The sequence below is a fragment of the Abramis brama genome (assembly GCF_963993115.1).
Source record: "Abramis brama genome assembly, chromosome: 3".
Taxonomy (NCBI): domain Eukaryota; kingdom Metazoa; phylum Chordata; class Actinopteri; order Cypriniformes; family Leuciscidae; genus Abramis; species Abramis brama.
The window spans coordinates 23,388,511-23,411,024 of NC_139965.1; the positions used below are offsets into that span (position 1 = coordinate 23,388,511).

General features: G+C 38.5%; 2 protein-coding genes across 5 annotated transcripts in view; one reads left to right on the top strand and one right to left on the bottom strand.

Moving 5' to 3' along the window:
• cyp2r1 (cytochrome P450, family 2, subfamily R, polypeptide 1) overlaps window positions 1-22,514 on the top strand; it is a 119,349-nt gene that overhangs the window by 86,750 nt on the left and 10,085 nt on the right. The gene's annotated exons all lie outside the window — the stretch shown is intronic.
• The window catches only part of calca (calcitonin/calcitonin-related polypeptide, alpha), a 3,899-nt gene continuing 989 nt past the window's right edge, over window positions 19,605-22,514 (bottom strand). Inside the window, exons 3-5 of one of the 2 annotated variants that reach the window (XM_084107838.1) lie at window positions 22,167-22,301; window positions 20,651-20,836; window positions 19,605-20,174 (exon numbers count right to left, since the gene is read on the bottom strand). In XM_084107838.1, coding sequence (XP_083963964.1) covers window positions 20,677-20,836; window positions 22,167-22,301 — 295 coding nt within the window. In that variant the 3' untranslated portion in view covers window positions 19,605-20,174; window positions 20,651-20,676. Of the gene's footprint in view, window positions 20,175-20,650; window positions 20,837-21,089; window positions 21,587-22,166; window positions 22,302-22,514 lie in introns of those variants that run through there. The other variant, XM_084107837.1, reaches the window with a different exon arrangement.

The window sequence follows — 22,514 nt, forward strand, 5'->3', positions numbered from 1 at the left end:
AGAATGGCAGAATTAACATTTTGTGTGCACTTGATGGATGTGAAGTTTTCACAACTTTCATATTTTGTTTGCACTTCAACGTACCGTGTTCCTGAAGTCCTTGGCAGAATGCATGTCGGAACGCGACACGATAGTGCTTGTTTTATTGATCTTGCTGCAATGTCTTCTTTTTAGCACAACACAACAGTCCCACACTTTTGGACCTTGTCAGCTTTTGTGCTTTTGGCTTGGATCTAAAAACAAGGGAAGTGTTTTAGAGGCAGCCATTTAAAGCTCTGTCTCTGTGTGTAAATGCAGGGTAAGCCCACCCATGGGAGTCCTCTAAGTGTTTTAAGAACATCCTTGAACATGGAGCTGCGTTTGATGAAGAAACAGAAGATCCGGAGCATGAACAAATCAACCGTTCCCAGGGGAGAACATCTCAGCTGTCTACAAAACACTGGTCCTGAGACAGTTGGAGCTTAACAGCGCTGGAGTCTTTTACAGCTGCCAGAAAACTCCTCAAACTGTTTCATGATCAGTAAGATGTGCATGGTGATTCCACCGTCCCAGGCTAGGGGTAAAGTCAGATCTTTCAGCAAGGGAGAGCCACGGACACAACTAATATTCATCTGCACATCACTCAGATGAAAAGGTCCACTAGGCCCCAGAGGTTTTTTCTGAATTTTAGTTTAAAGCATCGCTCTGCAGAGAAGATGATTCTGTCTACATAAGGACTTAATGATCCAACAAGGATGATCGATTGCAGCTAAAAAAAAAAAAAAACATACAACCATATAGCTGTCTCATCAGCTATAATATTGGTTTACATTTGCCATAGATAATATCCTGTTATTTTGACCACAATTAAGCAATTCCACATGAGCAAAACAATGTGACGTCAAGTGCAACGACTAAGTGTGATTTTATACAGCAGTTAAATAAATATGAAGTTCCGCCAACGAAAATGGTTTCAAATGAATTAAAATCAGAATCAACCCAAATTGGTTTCACTGTGGAGAGACAGTATTGTTGTTTTGTTCAGGATGAATCAGGCTGCGTCCGAAATCACATACTTCCCTGCTATATAGTAGGGGAAAAACAGTTTGTGACGAAAGAAGTATGTCCAAATTCACAGTACTGATAAAAGAGTAGGCACTACTACTACAGCGAGATTCTGAAGTGTGCATACGATGGATGTACACAACGTGGCGAATGTGTACGTCCAGATCACATTCATACTACACACACTCATACTATAAAGAACATACTTTTTAGCTCTCACATAGGAAGTACTTATTCAAAATAAGTACCTACTCAAGAGAGTATGCGATTTCGGACGCAGCCTCAGTGTTTTTGAACAAATAACAGGAGACAATTTCTGCCCCCTATTAGCATTAATCATGTAACTTGCAGAAAGAATGACTGAAAAAATCCCAAAGATATTAGAATCATAATGTCTTTTTTGATTTTATACAGTAAGATGTGACTAATAACAAGTTACAACAGTTTTATAGTAGTAACAATAATGCATTTTGGTTTAGTTATCCTGGTATTTTATACACATCATAATTCTACACATGATCAGATGCCATCATAAAATTTGCATAACGAAATAACATTAAACAATTCGTTCATTCATTATTTATTTTCTTAATAGCTTACATGAAAGTCAATTTATGGTAAAGAGCATGGAGACCTACTGTATGTAGACTATACTATAGTTTTAGTACAGTGGATGGAATAGTGTGCGCATGGAAAATATGCCACAAGTCAGAATGAGAAAAAACACGAAAAAGAAGAAAAGTACAGGTCAATTTTAGGGGTTTTGAATGGTCTTAATTGCAATAAGATGGCAAAACAGTTCACATACAGTACAGTTTACGTAATTTAAGTGTAATTTTATTCAAGTAATAGTTATCCATATACAGTAACTGGTTAAAAAAAAACATTTCTTGCCTGTAAACGAGTAACCAGAAGTCTTTTGATAATAGCTCTCTATGGACGCTGCTTTTAGAAATAACTAGATCATGTTGAGATGTGTTCTAGACCAGATGTGTCAGAGTTCTGTCACTTCTGTTTGGGTTACATCTTGGGTTGGTGACAGAGCTCTGGCATTCCCGGTCTGTCAATGCGTTGGGTATAGTCTGGTTTGTTGTGAGCACATGGCTTGTCATGTTTTTCCTTGTGCCATGTGCTCTCCTGTCAATTGTCTAGCCCCTTCCATCTTGTTACCTGATTATTGATTCATTTGCCCCACCTGCCTTTCTCGTTACCCTCTTTTGTTTGCTTCCTATTTAGTCTCCCTGTGTTTGCAGTTCTGTGCTTGTTCGTTGTCTATGTTCCCTTGTGTTTCCAGTTTTGCCAGATACCTGTCTTGTTTTCACCCACGGGGAGTTTTTGTTTTGTTTATTTTTATTACTTAATAAAGATCCCTATTTTTCTGCACCTGAATGTGACAAGATGTTGCCGTTTTATCGGAACAGAATTATAATGTGAACGTCATTTTCCTGTGGTTCCACATAAATGCTGATCTGGAAATATAACCTGGGAAAAAAAGATATATTTCTTTCACTCCATGGAAACTACCTCTTTAATACAAAAATCCTGCAGTAGCTATAGCTCATTCAATCAGAAACAGATCCTTATGCTGAATTAATAAAAGATGGCAAAAAGTTCTATCAGAGTTAATTCCACTCCGCTCAATTATACAAAGGCCCACGTATTGGAAAGTTTGAGCTTAGGACGATTCTAATAAATCTGCGCTTTAACACAGGGCATTTAATATCAGCGCTTCTTAATGGGGTCTGGGTGTTGAATTATCTATGGGGCCTCTGTGATTCTAGAAGGACCATCAAACCCCTGAACTTGAGAGCTCTGTCTTGTAATTGAATAATACATTACATGTGGCAATTATTTTCGTTAGAGCTAGACGGAGAAATCAATAACCAGGGGATCAGATCAGTGGCTGCCGAGCTCTTGTCTTTCCCCCCTTGTGGCCAATTACATCATCACAGCCCTAAACACCTGCGCTGTGTCCGTGTGTTGACGGCCGGATCCAGAGGAATGTCAGATGTACTACTCAAACACTGTAGGATAGAGAAGCGAACAGGTGCATAAGACTAGTACTTTTTGAATGTAGATGCATTTTCTGTTTTGTTTTGTTGTTAGCACAGATTGCACGTAAGCTAGGCAGGTAACATAACCGATAGAGACGTCAGACAAATGCAGGGTGAACTGGGGAGTTGTGTATATTTTTTGAGATAATAGATGCTAGTTGCAAGGACCAACCTGGAGTGATAAATTATGCAAGTGTGTTTAGCTCCAGGTAGTATTCCCCACTACATCCAGCTATTTGATTAAGTGGGATTAAGAAGGTCTTGTATAATGAACTACCGCCTTTATGTACACTGGCCTGGCATATATAAACAACACATCAGTCAAGTATCACTCGGTACAGTGGAACGATTCTGTCCAGCCAGACAAACAAATGCAATTTATGGTTGTCTAGAATATTCACAGCCTTTAAAAAGGTGGATGTCAGGTCTCATTAAATAGGCGCAGCTTGTGGCTGAAGAGAACACTGGCTACATCAAAGGCTCTGTTACATGAATACTAATAACGGTTCTGGTTGTACTCAGACTCAGCACCGCTTTCTGCCTGTTCATATTTTGCTGTGATGTTTAGTAATGTGTCGCATTAGCATTAAGTTGACCACTAGGTGTTTGATTTTACTGCACTAATTTGACCATGTTTGTTGGTTTTACTCCTAACAGAAATCGTTTCAATAAAGGATGAAACAAGTCCAGATTGATGGCAATAACATCAACTGGAAAAAAGTTCTGATTTTTTACTATAGAATACGGAGCCCCACACATGACATGTGAAAGAAAAACAAGATATTGTTGCCACGAATTAAGAATTAATTGGCGTGTTCATTTGTGGCCACGTTTTATTGTTCTCTGAGTTAGTTACATTGTGGCCTTGTTTCATAATTTGTTCCCTGATTTTAGTTACTATTTCATTCCCTCATTTAAATTTAGTTAAATTGTGGTCACGCATGAAATCAGAAAGTGTAGAAACATTCATATAATTGTCATTGGTTGTAAACGTACAAAGTTTCTAGCAAATCACATAGTTCGCCCGAAAATGTATTTATTCACACTTACATTGTTTCAGACCTGTGTGCAGTGAACACAAAAAGTTTCTCATGCTCTTTTCCATAAAATTACTATGAAAGGAGTGAACCGACTGAAGTTTTTGAACTTCAAAGGCACCATAAACATGATCCATATACACTTGTGCTCTATATTTCAAGTCTTCTGAAGCCATATGATAGATTTGTGTGAGGAACACACTTAAATTCACATTATTATTCACTGATAAGCTTCCCCTTCACTTAGCTGTTCACCACTGTGACCAGATCAGAGAGTCATTGAGCTTGAGAAACAGATTAACTAATTCTCTGAAAAGATCCAACTTGATTCGTTCACAAATCAGATATTACGAATTGCCTCATGAACTTACGAAGAAAAGCTAGGGTGGATATCGAGACAAAGCGATTGTTTTAACTTTAAGAGACAGTATTTGAATGGATGACTTTTATAAAACCTCAAAGCTTCAGCCCACTTTTCTTGTAGTTGTATGAAAAAGAGCATGGAAATATGCTCAATTGTCTCCCTTTGTGTTCCATGAGAGAAAAAGGTCATTACTGGAAAGAAAAAACATTAGGCCTACTGGGTTTTCCATGATTTTTCAGCTAGTATTTAGAGCGCAGGTCTCAGTGGCCGGCCCGGTACAAAGAGCTACAGAGGAACACAAGAACAGAGACACCATCCACGCTGCAGGACAGAGAAATCTGCCCTGGACCAGAGTGTCAAACAGATGAGAGAAAAGGGCCTCATGAAATAAAGATCATTTTCTCAATCTCACCGTAGCATGGCGCTGAAGTACAGAGAAGACAGAAAGAGAGAAAGTAAGTGGCACTGGGGTGAGTTTTACAGAAGGTTAAAACATCCACAGGCTACTCCAATGAAGACAAGCACTAAAGGAGCTCACATCAAAAGAAACCTGTTTTTTCTCCTATTCTGTGTGGTGCCTTTCCATATTTTATGAACAAAGGCTTTACAGGCATGCTGTTCTCTCAGATGATGTATGAGCACAAGTCTCTGTACAACTCTTCCTGAAAAAATAAAATAAAATTAACCCTGTGTTTGTAGAATCCCAATTGTTTAAGCTGCGATGAGGAACTGTACTAACAAGTGGACATCTCTAGCCAGCCAGCCTGAAGGGCAAAAGACGAAAGAGTGGAGTCTGATCTGGTATCTCTACATAAAAGACCCCAAATGACCTATAGTTGCGGGGCCTTTAAAGACACAGATGACAATCAAAAGGACAAATGTGACTGGCTGTGGCACGGGAGCGATACAGGCCCTGCAGTTCTGTGAAGTCTTTGACCTGAGAGTTCAAAGCCCGCAATGGACCTTTGGACCTCCCTCTGAGACCCTCAGACAAAGGCTTTGTTCATACTAAAGCAAAAAACAGCAGCATTGTTCCCTTTGACCCAAGCAGCACCTGTAGAAAGTGGAGAAACCATGCTGACAGCCAGAAGAACAGGAGCACAAAGCGGCATTTCATCTGGTGGGATGTGAAATTACATTTCAGAGCTTCCTGACAGATGCATATTTTCTTCTTTTCTGTAAATGGCTCTGAGAGAGCCCAGCGGTTGAGCGGTTGTTGCTCTCAAAGAGTGAGTGATGTGTTGTTTTTGTAAATGATGAGATGTATTTTCTGCAGTCTCTCTCTGCTCTTCATATACATTCAGGATAATATATTCCCTTGAGTGTTAGTTTGACGGCATGAGATTAGAAAACATAAAAACATCAATTATCTTGAAAATCAAGATATTTGTCCACAGAAAAGTTAGTCATTGGTCTAGATTGACATCTCTGGGATCTGTCAAAGGAATGTCGATTCATCAAAATACATGTCAGAATAAAACCCATTAATAGTAGATCATCAAGCCCTAAGGAATGTTCTTGTTCCTATTCATGAACAAATTATATAGGGCCCTATTTTAACGATCTGAAACGCAAGTGTCAAAGCGCAAGTAACTTTGTGGGCGGGTCTCGGCGCTGTTGCTATTTTCCCGGCGGGATAAATGGCTCTTGCGCCCGGCGCAAATCTAAAAGGGGTTGGTCTGAAGTAGCTTCATTATTCATAGGTGTGGTTTGGGGCGTAACGTGAAATAAACCAATCAGAGCGTCATCTCACATTCCCTTTAAGAGCAGACGCGCTTTTTCCTTGGCGTATTGCTATTATAACGGCGGATTTGCCAGGCGCGCGCCAGGAGCGGTTCATAGCCGAGGAGAGCAACGCTCTCGTCACGGCCGTAAAAGAGAGAGAAGTGACATTGGGGATGGAGAAACACACCCAAATTAAACAGGCATATAATAATGTGGGTAAATGTGTAAGCTAGATGTATGCTTTTATAATAAATTGTCTATCTATCTATCTATCTATCTATCTATCTATCTATCTATCTATCGTTTGTAATAATATGATTTGCAAAAATGAAAACTGCTGCTTCTGTGTAGATTAGAGAATCAAAGTGTATGCGCGTTGTGCACGCTATACATTATGGTCAAGCATGCGCCCTTAAAATAGCATAATGAACAACGCGCGACGCGCCACTGACTTTAGACTAGGTTTTTTCTGGCCAGTGGCGCAATTGTTTTATGGAACAGTACAATAGCACCAGGGATTGTTTGCGCCGGGACACGCCTCCTTTTTTGCGCTGAACCGCCCAGGGAGCGCAAGTTCATTCCCTAGTTTAGCGACGTGCTTTTGTGGAGGGAAAAGCGCGCTTTGCGCGGGTGCAAAATAGGAATGAAACATGCGTCGGTGTACAAAGTCAATTGCGCTGGGTGCAAGATAGGGCCCATAATGTTAAAATTAAAACTATTCAGCCATTTAGTTGACATTTTAATAATCAACTATTAGCCTAATTGGATACAAATGGATCCTTACATTGATTGGTCATGTGACTATTTTAAATGTGATTGAGTTTGTAATGTTTGTATGTGCCTGATGAAGGTCATGAGACCGAAACGTTGCCAATAAAGAATTTTTTATACTTTTTTGCAAGTACGGATAGTGTGCGGGAGTTCTTTGTTTTTTATTTTACTTGACCTACCTACATGGTCCTTTTTTCCCACGGACCTATCACCTGCAGGTGTGCGATGGTGTTTGCGCTCTGAATAATCAACTATTAAAATGATTAATAAAAAAAAAGAAAAATACAATAAAAAATTAACAACATTATATGTTAAACAGGTGTACCTAATAAAGTGGCCGGTAAATATGTGTGTGTGTATATATATGTATCTATGTATGTATTTTGTCTACAGAACAACCACTGGCTCTGCACCCCTATACCTAAACTCACTTATTCAAATACGTGCCCTCCAGAAGCTTGCGTTCTTCAAGTGAACGGCACCTTGTGGTGCCATCCCAAAGAGGCACAAAATCACTTTCACAGGCCTTTACCTTGACTGTTCCAAGCTGGTGAAATGATCTCAACCCAAGCCATTTTCAAGAAACAGCTGAAGACGCATCTTTTTCGTCAACACTTGACCCGTTAATACGAACACTTACTATTATATATTTCTATTTATTAAAAAATTAAATTGCTACGTGTACTGTGCTGGACTAACTGGGCCTAGTCACAGCACTTATATTGTTCGATTTGTTCTCCTTGTGTAAGTCGCTTAAGATAAAAGCGTCTGCAAAATGATTAAATGCAAATATAAATAAATAAAAGTAGTTAAAATGATACATACGCATGTCAATAGGTGATCAAAAATTGTGAAAATGTTTATAAAATGCTATAAATATTTATAAACTAAAGTATAACATTTATATAATTGTATATTATAATATATATAATTATATATAATTATAAAGAATTATTAAATAGCCTAATTTATTATAATTAATTGTAAAATATTAATAATTATATATTATAAACTATGCTTTGTGTAATATTTAGGAAGATCTGTTGACGGAAATGCAATATCATATACATAATTATGTTTTCAGTGGTGTATAAAGACCTTACATAATGCACCGTTATGTTTTTATTACCTTAAAAAGAGCCATTTCTATGTACACAGTGGGTCCCCTTACATTCCTGTCGGCCACCGTAACTTCTGTTGGTTGCAATTCGCAACCTCACCACTAGATGTCGCTAAAAATCACACACTGCACCTTTAAACTTAATGTATTAAAAATATTAAACTAATATTATATGTAAAACCAAGTAATAGTTGAACTTCGTGTGCTTATGACAGTTCTCTGTTGTTTGTATCATGCACTAGTGTCCTGGCAAAACCAGTCTGTTTAAACTCCACGCCTGCTGATCACATAGGCCAATATTGTTCAAACCGGTGCCCACGGCCACCTTTTCCTTAAACGTTGATTGGAGCTACAGTTCTTAGAACAAATAAAGCTTTGTGAGAGGGTATACAAGCGTACCTGTGTCTTTAGTGACTGGAGAGGAGTTGAGGTGGCTCTGGACGGCAGCCCCTGGTGCTAGTTATGCGTGTCAGAGAGAGCGGCTCTCGGTGCTCTTCATGCAGTCCTGCCCCTGTATCTCCAGAGACAGTGGGGGTTTGATGTTAAAAGTGTGGCTGGAAGACAATACTGAGTACATGTGATCTTTTCGACTCTTTGGTCCATCGTAGGCTGAGGGAAGGTGAGTCAGGCACGCCTCGCCACTAATGATCTTCCACAAAAGCTGCTGTAAAATGTTGGTAGGCTACTGAAACTTTTCCTTGAGCCCAAGAAGCATGATTTTCTCTGATCCATTTCAGCCTTATCTTTGAGAGCTTGTCCACTTGTATGATTAGTGAGCTATGTCAACATTAGCCTTTGTGCCTTGAAATCTCAACTCAGCCTTAATATATATAATGATTATATCTGATTACAAGACGATTTCTCCCACAGGCCACTGGTCAAAGCAGCACAATCAACTCATTATCAATGCAGACATCAATAATGCATGGATCTAATGAGACTGAGACAGGATTATTACAAACTTAAGACCATAAGAAGACTTTCTTATGCTGCAGGTCCTCACTGCTCGCTGCAATTACGTCAGTCACAGAGTGATGGAAACATACTGAACATGTGCGTACATAAGCCATGATACTCTAATGAGTATGTAGCACTTTTATCATGTAATAAGAACATACTGTGTTAATATAGACAATGTAAATGGGTTTTTTTCTGCATGAAGAAATTATCAACACAAAATATATGGAAATAAAATCAGTTCACACAATTTACAGAATTATTTAAAAAAAAGAAAGAAAGAAAATAAGTCTTGAAGGACAAATGGATAAATCAACTGATAAATGAACAGTGGATGTTTGTAGAAATACCATCATTATATTCTATTTCTAATGCATGTTATATAGTTTCAAGGACTTATTACACTGTAAAACCCTTACTCCTTTTTTCCCCTCCATAATTATATTATTTAAAACATGACTTTATCAAACTGGAAAAAGCACCTGTTAATAGAAAGACCAAATAGCAGTTCTAATCAAATGGCTGGCTAAACAAGAACCGTTAGATCCATTTGTCTTCATGATGTTTCATAATTGTTTTTGATTGTAAGGGATTGTACATACTATATTATCCTAACAATTGACAATTGAATTCTGTATTCAGTAAGTGTAATATGTAAGAAAAAAAATAGGCCTACATTGAAAAAAAAATAGTATCTTTATTTGAGAGCGCAAATGATCAAGGAAAAGCTTCCAGCAGAGTGGAGAACAAATGTAGTATTACTAAAAGACTATTTTCTAGCATAAAAATGGATCTTCACTGCCCTCTAGAGGACATATTGTGCATCACCGTTAGGATAGTAGATATTAGCAACTGTTGGTATGGTTCTTTTATCACATAAAGATAGTATTCTTTAGGCAAAATCAAATAAAACTTCATAGCAATTAACCATGTACATCACAGCATTCCATTTCTTACCACATGGGTTTGCTGGGACTGAATTTTAAATATGAAGCCAATTATGAACAACTCAGTCCGAAATATTATGATATATTTCAGTATCTTTTAAAAAGCGGTAAAAATCTACTAAAACCGCTCTTTTAATCCCTTGAAATTCACCCCCTTTTGAGTCCAAACCAGGAAAATTACATGCTTGAACTCAAATGGTTGTCTTTCCTAAACCCTTTGTAGTTAGAGGTGTGCATAGTTGAGGTATCTTTTGAAAGAGTACATTGGAGCTTTATTCTTCAGTTTCATAATAAAAATAAGTAAAAAATAAAGTTAGACAAGCTGAACTATATTGGAATGGAAACGTTTTTTATATCATATTTTTATCATTAAAAAATTATTATTATAATAAAGATGCCTGCGACTATCGAGGACCAAAATGAAATAATTGAATGAATAATGAATTCAATAAAACAACAATTAAATGTTCCAGTTTATTCTGAAAAAAATAAATAAATAATTAAGTGTATCCGTTTATTTTGTAAAATTCCATGAAAACACAACATTTATTGTTTAAAATATTTCACAATATCCATTTTCATACACTCCTACTGTTTAAATAAATCTCCTTTTTTCATAATAAAATGTTCTTTTTCAAAAAGCTGTTTTTCATAATAATATCCTGAATTTAATAATGATGCCTATTTGATGAATCATGTATTTCCAAAGCATGATTTTCCATAATAATAGAGGACATTTCACAAATGCCAATCAACAGACAGTGGGCGGTGCTTGGCGCTAATTGGCTAATTCAGATGAATTACTTGGTCTGGTGAGGTCTGAAACGAATATCAAGCGTAGCATCAGTTCTGGCAGGTCACATTATAGTCAAGCTTGCATCAGCTGACTCTCAACCTATAGGAATATGACGCCTATCACTGTATACATAGCTATAAGCTCCTTTAGTTTTATCAGCAGCTATCGCGTTTCTCAGGAGCTAATTACCCTGCTCCATCCCCAGCTCCTCCTCTCATCTGTCAGGATTTGGCATTCTGATTACCCCTGAATCAGACTAAAATTCTCTAATTATGTTGTACATTAAAATTAATTAATGATATCTGCAATACATTCATGTTGGTTCTGTTCTGTTTACCTTAAGAGGGGTTATTGCTGCTCTTATCCATTCTAGGCTGCATGAATGCGCAGGGAGTTCTCGCCCAGAACAGAACCATACCGCCAGTCCTAACTGTATGCTAATTGTCAATCATATTTGATGATAGTGGTCCTGACAGAAATGGGATAATAAATTATGGTATTTTGAACTGAAACTTCACAGACACCTTCTGGGGACACCTGATAGCCTACTTATATTACATCTTGTGAAAAGGGACATAATAGGTAGGCTACCATTTAATTGTTAGCCTAAAGCTATTTATCCATTTTTGTTTTGAAGACATAAACGAGAAAAATTATTTATAGGCCTTATATTATTTATAATATTATTATGCTAATTACTCCCAGTTGGCCAGTTGAAATTATAGGCTGATTAAATAAATGTTTAAAAATGCTGAATTAAGAAAAATATAAAAACAAAATGCTTCCATAATGAAACACCTGCAGCAACTTGCTCCGATAGTAATATCTGACCTAACATGAAAATCCTTTCGATTGAAATCTATTTACAGCAAATCTTGCCTAAATGTGCGTGGTTTATTGTTCACTTGTTCATGCAACAGCTATAATAAATTGATCTTTAGAAAGTTTCGAATATGAATAGGTCTAGATATGTTTAGAACCATCTTTGGTCCTATTAGCTACTTCAGTCCCAGTGCAGCTGCGGCGATGGTGGTTTGCCTACAGTTTGTTGGTTGCAATAAATGGTAGATCCTGATTTAGCCGCACGGTGGCAATGTTTCGCAAAACTTGTACAAAGAAATGTCATGAAAAATGTAGCGAAATTAAATCATCTGCGGAATGATTCGACTTTATCACGACGTGTTTTCGGTCTCTCTACTCTTTCAGGAAAATGCTAAACAAAACAGAAATTCCATGATTTAAAACATACCAGTGTAACATAATTATTACAGCGTAGCCTACAAAACATTATTATTACAGCGTAGCCTACAAAACACTGCTAGTAAGCAGTTTAACTGTGTTACATCCGACTGCAGTACAAAGATTACAAGGTCAAAGATTACAAAATTACATTTGTTTATTGATTTTCTTTCAGAAGTGTGAGTTTTCGGGCACTATAGATATATCGCAGGTGTGATGTGAAATAGAACCACCATATGAAAACTTTTGGCATATCTGAAATATTTTAAGGTAACAGTAAAGTTACTTAGGCTAATTTTACTAAATGGTGTAACATTCTGTTTAAATAATAGCATTCGGCATTTTGTAACCTCTCAGTCTTATTTTATTGGGACTTCTGAATTATGTTGCATTTAGTTCATAACAGTGTAGCCTACATGTTGGAGATACAGTGTCACTACAGGTAGCCTACATTCACAACTGAATCTACATTTACATTCCCTCCCATCATTACACTACAGGTATTGTATTGTGTATTTTCCTCCATTGTCAACCTAACAGCTGTTTAGGTTGCGTTGTTGTACCCTAGGGCCTAGGCTACCACGACAACCTGACAGAACAGTGCTTACAGTATGTTCAGGAAGAAATGGGTAAAAAAAAAACATCTGTCATCTAATGGATCCATTTTTTTGTGAAACTTTTCAAAGTCATTGACATTTGCTCTCCTCTTAAATGCAGTGTGAATCATGTTCAGAGAAGCATAATGCTTTAAAAGATTATCATTATTGATCTGACAATGCAGACTTCTCTTTGTGCCTGCTTCCATATGGTCAGTCCACTTGGTCCTACATGTGTCTCTAATGCAAGTGCACACTATTGATCTTGGGATGGATGTATGGCGTAAATGGCGACCCGGGAAGACGCTTATCAAATATATAGTGGAAACGCTGGTGAGCTAATGGCTTGTGAGTCTTCAGGCTCATATCAGTTAAAGTGCACAGGTGCCCACAGAGTGACTGCAGTTTCTGTACATAAGTGTGAGAAAGCTATGGATTAGTGTTATTTACAGTCGTTGGAAAAAGTATGTGAACCCTTTGGATTTACTTGGCTGGGGGTAAAAATAGGGGTTCTGCATAATGTCATAAAATTTGATCTGGTCTCCAACCAAGTTAACAAGCAACAGACACAATCTGCTTAAATGCACACATAACAATAAATGTTAATCAATGATTTGTTTCAATGTCTTTATTGGACACACCATGTAAACATTGACAGTGCAGAATGGAAAAAGCATGTTAATCACTAGGATATTGACAAACATTGTGTCACGGATTGTGTTGGTAGAACACACACGAACACGAAAATGAAGATTATAAGGCAGTCTTCAATAAATCCACAGGTTGAAAGTAGTGTAACACATACATTTTCACACATTTTTCACAAGTTTTACACTGACTATTGATAATTCTGTCATTTCTCCTTCCCTTCAGGTTAAGAGTTTGGGTGTCATCCTTAACAGCACCTTATCTTTTGAGGCACATGTACAGTAAATAGCATTACAAGGTCAGCTTATTATCATCTGAGAAATATTAATCGTCTTCGACCATCTCTTTCCGCAAATAGCACTGCTGTCCTCGTACATGTATTTGTTACATCTCGTATTGACCATTGCAATTCTCTTCTCAGTGGTGTTTCACAGAAACTTCTTCACAAACTTCAAATGATCCAGAATTCAGCAGCCCGGATCATTACACGAACACCGTTCATTGAGCACATTACTCTAGTTTCAAGGCAACTCCATTAGCTTCCAGTTAGATATCGCATTCAATTTAAAATGTAACTTTTCACTTATAAGGCTCTCCACAGCACCTTCATATTTGCGTGAACTACTTCATGTGTTTTCACCTACTCAATCTCTTAGGTCTTCTTCTACTATGACTCTAGTTTTACCATCTGTAAGTCTGACCACCATGGGATGTAGAGCTTTTAGTTGTACTGCTCCGAGTCTTTGAAATACCTTACCTCAAGACATACAAAATAGTTCTAGTCTTTCAATTTTTAAATCATGTCTTAAAACTCATTTTTTTTAGATTAGCTTATTCTGTTTGACATAGCCCATGTGTATTTTATTTACATTTTTGTTCATGTTTATATTAATTGTTAATGTATTTTACTGTTTGTAAGGGGTCTTTGAGTGTCTTGAAAGGTGCCCATAAATAAAATGAATTATTATTATTATTATACATAAACGAGACCCGACAACAATGAACAGAAACAAGGGAATTTAAAATATTGTGCAAACAAGAATGATTAGACACACACGAATGAATGACAAAATCAAATCTGTGACCATGACAACAAACAAGACAAGGAGAAACGGTGAAAATGAAAGTCCAAACTGAGGTGATGTGACATTACGCCCTCTCCGGAAAAGGAACCAGTAGATGAATGGAGGAGGACGAGGAGGCTCAGGTGTAGGACGTGAGTCCGGGAGAGGAATCGAAATAAAAGTCCAGGGTGGTGCAGATGGTGTTATTCAGCCGAAGAGTCGATGTAGTGCGGGCCAAAGACCTTGGTGGCCACAACGGAGCCGCATCGACGACCCCCTGAGATGGAAGCGGGGATCCGGAGGGCAGAGGTGGAGCTGGAGCGACCGAGGGCGGAGGCAGAGCCTGAGGGAGGGTGGAGCTAGCCAGAGCTGTAGGGGTTGAGGGCCGGAGAGCAGCGGACGACCCGCAGGTCCGTGGCGAAGGTGGTGTGATGTCCGACCCAGGTGGAGCTGACGGTCCAAGGGAGCCCGGCGAGGCCGAATGCCCAATGGCCCTTGCTGGAGACGAGGGAGGAAGGACCGCAGGAGCCATGGCAACGGGCCGAGGAGGAGTGGAGCGGAGCAGGCAGAGGCAGGAGGCGGAGCCACGGGCTTCCCACATCCAGGCAGAGATGGCTCCTAGCAGGCCCGAGGTGTTGCCACGCCACTAAGAGGAGGCAGAGTTGTTGCTGAGGGGCTGATGGAAGGCAGCGATGACTGGGTGGCAGGAGTGGCAAATGAAGAAAACAAATTTCTCATCTGAGAAAACAAATAAAGTCACTAGTAGTGGTTTGGAGAGGTGGTGGGAGAGGGAGATAGAGAAGGGTCAGCGGGTCAGATGAAGATGATTCAAGTTCAATAAGATTAAAGGAGACCAGGGATCCAACTCTGCAAACACAAAACAGTTCATTAAGTCCCGCCGGGACTCACTCACACCATCCCCTCCTACTCCACGAGGGCTCCCACAGCGATGGATGGTGCGGCCGGCCAGCTCAGGCTCCGGGGTGATGTCCTGCTCGATCGCTCCTCTAGGCGTGGGCTCAAACATTGCGCCGGAGACAGGCTCTTGGTCTGCGGTGGGCTCATGCTGTCACTCCTCGCAGTGGGATGGTCTCTGGCTGGGCACTGGGTGAGGAGTGGGGCTAGTTTCATCATCCATAGGTCCGACGGTTAGCGCACAGGTTCCACAGGATACCAGCACCAACTCCTGCTCTCTTGTGGCGGTGTTCAGGCTGGCATGTAGGAACGAGAATAAGCAGTTGTCCGGGTAGTTGGTGAGATGGGCTAGGAACAGGAAATCCTCTACATGTTCTTCGAGGGAGCGAGTTCCCTGCTCAAGGCTGATGTAAAAAAAGCAGGATTGTCCCTGGTGGAAAAGAAAAGTAAAACCAAAAAAAAAAAAAAACGGGAGAAAACGCACACACAAAAAACATGAGAAACACTCAGTGTAGTGTGGCATTATCACATCGGGTCTTCTGTCACAAGTTTTGTTGGTAGAACACACATGAACACGGAGATGAAGATGAAGATCATAAGGCAGTCTTTAATAAATCCACAGATTGAAAGTAGCATAACACACATCCATACATAAACAAGACTCGACAACAATGAACAGAAACAAGGGAACTTAAATACACGTGCAAAGTGCAAACAAGTATGATTAGACACACACACCTGAACTGACTGACAAAATCAAATCTGTGACCATGACAACAAACAAGACAAGAAGAAACGGTGCAAATGAAAACAAAGTCCAAACTGAGGTGACTGTGACACCTTGACAAACCAGGCCCATCAATGCGACAAGATTGAAGGTAGTTGGTCAGAGCTGCATAAAAACAATCAAGACATTTCAGAACACCTTGTGAACTTGCATAAAAATTAATTTCTGCATATTTAAAGTTCTCAAACAGGTACTTGAATGTTCCACAGCACAACTTGAAATCAAATTTGAGCCCATTAAAACTGCAGCTAGTTCAACAGCACAATGGCTTCTTCAACAGATGAAAACACACCTTGAGTCCTGACCTCAAACATCACGATGCCCAGTGCTGATTTAGAGATGGCATTACACACACACACAGAGAGAGAGATTTAACAATTACTAATTCTCCTGAGCATTTTCTCACAGTTTTTGAGAGGATTTATCACTCTGGCCTGAGTAGTTTTACAGCAAGAACAGATCATTAATTTTGGAATTTTGATAAGAGATTCAGGTTTTGATTAAACGCTTTCCTCCCTCACAAATAAATTATGATCTTGGTCTACATTTTCCTCATTCATCTCCATGTAACCTCAATTTCACGGATTATTGATAATTGAATGCAAACTGTTTTTGAAGAGGAGGAAAGTGGGCGTCAGTTCACCAATTTCATGACAGTGTCAACCATGCAGAACTTTAGGGGAAAGCAATGAAACCAGAAACATTGTGCAGACTGGCTCATGTAACCGAGGATTTTATGTCTCATTAATAAATTCAGCTGCCTTCGGTTTGTGCTCAGTATCTGTGTAAAACCTACTCGTTTAATTTCTATTTCCCACATTTAAATTAGCAAAGAGCAACAAAAAAAGCATTCAACATTTGGTCCAACTCATCATCATAAATATCTTTATCAAATAATAGTAATAAAAAACAACAACAATAATAAATTAAGTAATTAATGAAAAAAAATATTTGTAGTAATTTGTGTGAAGTAAACAGTGTTTTCTCTTCATGCAATAAACATTTATCGTCACAGCACAGGTGTGAAGATGTCAGGTCAGCATAGTCGACACAGAAACAGATTATTAATTTTGAAACAGGCTATTAATTTGTATTGTTCGATCGAGGTAGAATAGCATCTCCTATGAGAATGCAGACTGCAATCTTTTACCTGGTTTGGGGCCAAAATGCCCATTTCATCTTCCATAAACAGAGTCCACAAGAGAGTGATGTGGAAAGAATTGATTTTTTATTTTTTTTTCTCTTTGGGCTTTTCTTGTTCCACTCAGGGTGAGAGGCTTGGTAAATATCATGTTTTCTATATTCTGCCATTGATCTCATTAGCGGATGTGCGTCACTTTGCCTTCAATCAAAGCAATTGCTTTTTACAGTAAAGCGCATCCAGTAGTGACAACAAACAGAACCGCCACACCCAGCTCTCCCTAATGAATTTTTTTTAATTGAGATCACAAACCAATGAATTTCAAACCTAATAAAAAAAAAAAATCCCATTAATTATAATGAAAAGATAGAAACTTAATGCTATTATATATTATATGTTGATGTTTACCATGGAGGTCAAGTAATATGTCGAATTGTTTTGACATATACTATTAAATAGTAATTAACTGACCAGTCGATAGTGTAGGATTCTTTTCCGTTTCATTCTAGAAATGTAGTCCTTCAATTTTAGACTGCTTAGCATTTTAGCCAGCATGTTTAAGCAGTATTTGTCATAGGTGAAGTGACTGGCTGACTGCCACACAGACGCTAAAGCACTAGCTGCTTTATTTAGCCCCATGTGTTGATGTATTTCATTTAGATCAGTCCATTTTTTTTAAGTTGGATGTACAGCGCCGGAGACTTGTAATCCATTTACTTAATGGCGTCTTACTGTGGCGAAATCATCGCACTTCCGTACTCAATTATGCAGCTCAATTAGCAAATAACTGCAGAGCTCTTTTTCTTTTACTTAAACGTACCAAAAATAACTATCCATCTGTTTTTTATTGCTGTTTAAAAAAAGCATTTCTTAAAGCAATACATCTAATTTAATGCTAGGAGCATTTGGTAAACAATTCCTAAGTTTTCCAATTGTTGTGTTTGCATTGGGAAATATGTCAGATGTAATTGCAATGAAATTTGTACGGTGATAGGAGTAATGTAATGTAAAAGTTTGCAGATAAAGATTAATTGACTGGCTGGCTCTCAAAGAGACCCTGCCTCACCGAGGCACGAGAACTTACAATCTCTCCTTATTAGCAGAGAGGAATGGGCTGGGCAGCAGAGGCACTGCAATATGAAATGACTCACTACTACTATGATGGCATAGAGGTTAATTAACAAAGCATCTAACTGGATGGGATCCATTTGAACTGTGTGAGGACACAAGAAAGCACTTGCCGTCACAATTGTTGAGAAGGCTGTGATGGGAAACTTGGAAGAGTGGTTTTGGTGATTAGAATGAGCCCCATTTATGAGATTATATGAATGAAAATGAATCATTCACATTGTGCTCTTTTATTCTCATTTAGAAGCACATAAAATGTTATTGCTTAAATTATGAAATAGATTAAAAGTTTCAATCGCTCAAATAGATGCAGGAAAAGACGCTATATACATTATTTAAACGTCACTCCTGCTTACAAGATGAGAGAGACATGTTTCATAGGACCTCAATGGTGTCGGTAAATATAAGGAGGAGTTCATTCTGCAAAACGGGTCTCTGCACTCCCTCTAAATGACACCAAAAAAGGCCATTTTACTTCTATTTTGGTTGCACTTTATTTTACAGTACGTGCACTTACCTAAGAGAGTACTGGGTAATAAGGTAACTAAATGGGTTACGGTTAGGTTTAGGGGTAGGTTCAGGGTTAGTGCCTTGTTATTAAGCAGTTATTGCAATTACTACAATAAGAACATAGGGAACAGGACTGTAAAATAAAGTGCTACCTCTATTTTAGGGAATTGATTTGACTGTAAACAAGTTCCCATGGGTGGTCACTGTTGGGAGACCAGCATGACAATTAAACACACTCACAAAAAAAAAAAAAAAACAGAATCATGACGAACGGTTCCCAGAAGGGTTTATACAGAATGGTTGCTGTCACTGTAATTTGCACAGAGGACCCAATAAAAACAAATAAAGCATGTCTCTGGGGCTACAAAACACAACGCAATGATGCAGTCTTTGTTTTTACTCGAACAAGCCGTACTACTATTATTCAGATATAGAAATATTAGATATTCTGTTAGATATTAGGTTTTCATGAATTACAATTAATTGATTATGCTAGATTGACGTTGGTTTACAAATTGGATTTCTTAAATAGACACTTTCAGTAAGACCTATTTCAGTGCTCAATTGGATTATGACCTTTTAAATTGGCATTCAGAACAACTGGACAAATCAATGCTGAACCTTGATGTGGTTGTCATTTAATTCTGATTATTGTTTCAGAGATGCAAAATCGAACGTGACATGAGGGGGGCATGTGTAAGACTATGCAGACCAATTACTAAAACAACCAGTCAGTCAATAAATCAAGTACCCCAAACCTTATGTATCTAAAATACATTTTAATCTTGCTCAAATTCACAATTGTTACAATTTGTAATTCAGTGGTATTACCTCCCTCCTTTATTTCAAACATACTGTACAACAGCGGCATGTAAAGTGTGTTACATCAAGGCACAAGACACATCCATAATCAGGGAAGCCTTTTTATGAGGCGCTGCTTTAATATGATCCCCAAAATACCGTAATGTGCTGAGACACATTAAAGGAACAAGGGCCAAACCAGACTGTACATACTGAATGTGCTCTCTGCTGAGAGGAAAGAATGAAGCAATGCTCTTCCTCGGATCCAAATGAGTAGAAAAATGATGGTTACTGATCATCACCGCTTTCTCGTTTGTTTTTCTTTTTTTAAACTTATGTTGCTTTGTTGAAGAGCCAAAAAAATAAGCCGTTATAATGTCTGGCTGAATGGAAACGATCAGTGCTATCAACTGGAGTCCATTCAGATGAAAGTGAGGAGCTTCCATTCCCAGGGTTCATAATGAGGACATGATGGTTTCTCTTTTATTGACAGCAATCAAAGAAGAACTGTGGACGTGTAGATTGGTGACCTGTTGAAAGATTTATGTAGGATGTTATCATCATTGTATATGACACCTGCAACATAAATTCATACTATAACTATAATATCAGCACAGTAATATGAAAAATTAAGATTTTTTTAAAGCTATTTCAAGTAGAATAAGGTGCAAAAAGAGGAGTACACTTCTGAAAATGCTTCTTTTTTATAATATGCTTCTTTTTTAAACTTTTCAAACATCTACAACCTTTTGTTTATTTAGGTTTAAATTAGATTAGATTATGAATCCCAGATTGTCAAGGTGGACTGTATCTATTATTGGTGGTGCTGTTTCAGTATGATCACATAATCATAAAATATTGTCACACGAACATTAAATATAATCACATTCTGTGACATCAACATCATTCTGACATGCCTATAATGTCATGGCGGTACACATCAAATGAAGCAGATGACTTTGACACTTAAAAAGACACGAGAGGATTCAGAACACTATTCACGTACCATTTCACAAAGACCCATTTAGTTGACTACTCCTGACTGAGCCTCCTTCGTCTGCCGAACGCCTGGGAGCCCACATTAGTGGGGACAAATTTGCTGCTTCCGATTCCCCCCGAGCGGCTCAGGAAATCTGCCAGGCGATGGGTTACGCATGTGGCCGTGTTACAGGCTCTCTTCTGTGTCGTAATACTGGAGGGGTAAAAAAAGAATGGGAATTGAACTATTCATTTAGAAGAAATAAATCAACATATTAAAAGACTTTATAAATTGATTAGAAATGTACATCATTTATGCATTAAATATATTTAACAAAAAACATAAAAATGTCAGCAGTAATATATCTTACCTAAAATGTGTACTTAAGCCTGATTATATGGAATTAATCACATAAGAATGCTCGTTCATTTCTGAACTTTAAACAAACAACAGGCAAAGAAGATCTCCTTCTAAAAATATCTTTATTAGATCAAGAACAAAGTCAAATCACACAAGACAGGAATTTTGCTGTGGGTTAAAAAAAGCTTGTCGTTACGCCCTGTCTACCAATGAGAGCGCCCCGATTTAATGAATCAGTTATATAACCCAAATAGATCCAGTGACTATATGAAATTAGTGGAACAGAGTCTGTCTGAGATTTGTTACTCTGCCAAAGAAAGTAGAAAAAAATGTTCTTTCAAGTCAATCAGGCAAGCAAACTTCCACATGCACTTGCATATCAGGGCCAAGCACGGGTTTACAGCCGCTGCCGATTAGACACGGTTGAGCGCCTCTCCGTATCCAGCCAACACATCACTCTCTTCCAGGCTGCGCTTCTTGCCCGGTGTACCCGCTCCAACATTGGTGCGTGGATACGTCTGCAGTTTGTGCAGCTCCTGGGACAGTTTCCCCAGCACGCAAGTGCTGAGGCTGGAGCAGCGCTTGGACACGGCTCTACCCAGGCTGTGAGGAAAAAGACCACATGCAGAGAAACTCATAGACACTTAGACATGCAGGAGACATTCACATACAGGATAGACATGATGACAGGATGCATGTTGACATGCTTCCTCGCACGGCTGTCATTGTGGTCTCGTAAAATAAATCATGCTTCAGTAATTCATTTCTGCCGCACTTTTCATGTCTTTACTTGAACATATCATGCAGGCATTTCCTCACATGTTTTCAGATCATGCTTCCATCCATGCCGTTTGATATCCTCGTTTTCATGCATTAAGAGCAAACAGGCATTTACACATGGTCAATCTCTCATAAATCTGACAGGTAAATAAAGTTTCATGCAAAGAATAAACTGGCAGAGAACTCTAAAGACTTCCCCACTTCTTAACAGAAATTCATCACATACCTGTCATTTACAACAAGTACAAGTACACTTGACATTAAGGAGGTATTGCTCTCATGTTGGAGGCATTTCGGGCTTACTTTCTTGAATATGAGAGAAACAAATCAGTGCACACTCGCTAAATTATTCAACAGATTGCGTTTGGAATGATTCGAGAAATAGACACAATGGGATTTGTACCTGTTTTCCTCAGTAGCTTGTTGTTCCATGTCCTCTGCGGTCATCTGCATGAATTCTTTAACAATTGCGTGAAGCAATCTTCTCGCTTCGTAGTCAGTAAGCGTAGTTCGATCTGGTGATGATTCCAGTGCAGGCCTGCAACGCAATGTCTTCGTGATGATCATGTCTTACAGGACTATACAAATGGTTTGTGTGAGGTCTCCTCTTTTTTTTTTTTTTATGATAAAAGCACTTTTTGCTTGGTACATCAAATCCTAAACATAATCAAAACAATCTGCTAAGAGTATGGCACTTAAAAGCTGTCCAGTTGCCAAGTTAAGATTTATCGCCCGATCAATACTGTCGTAA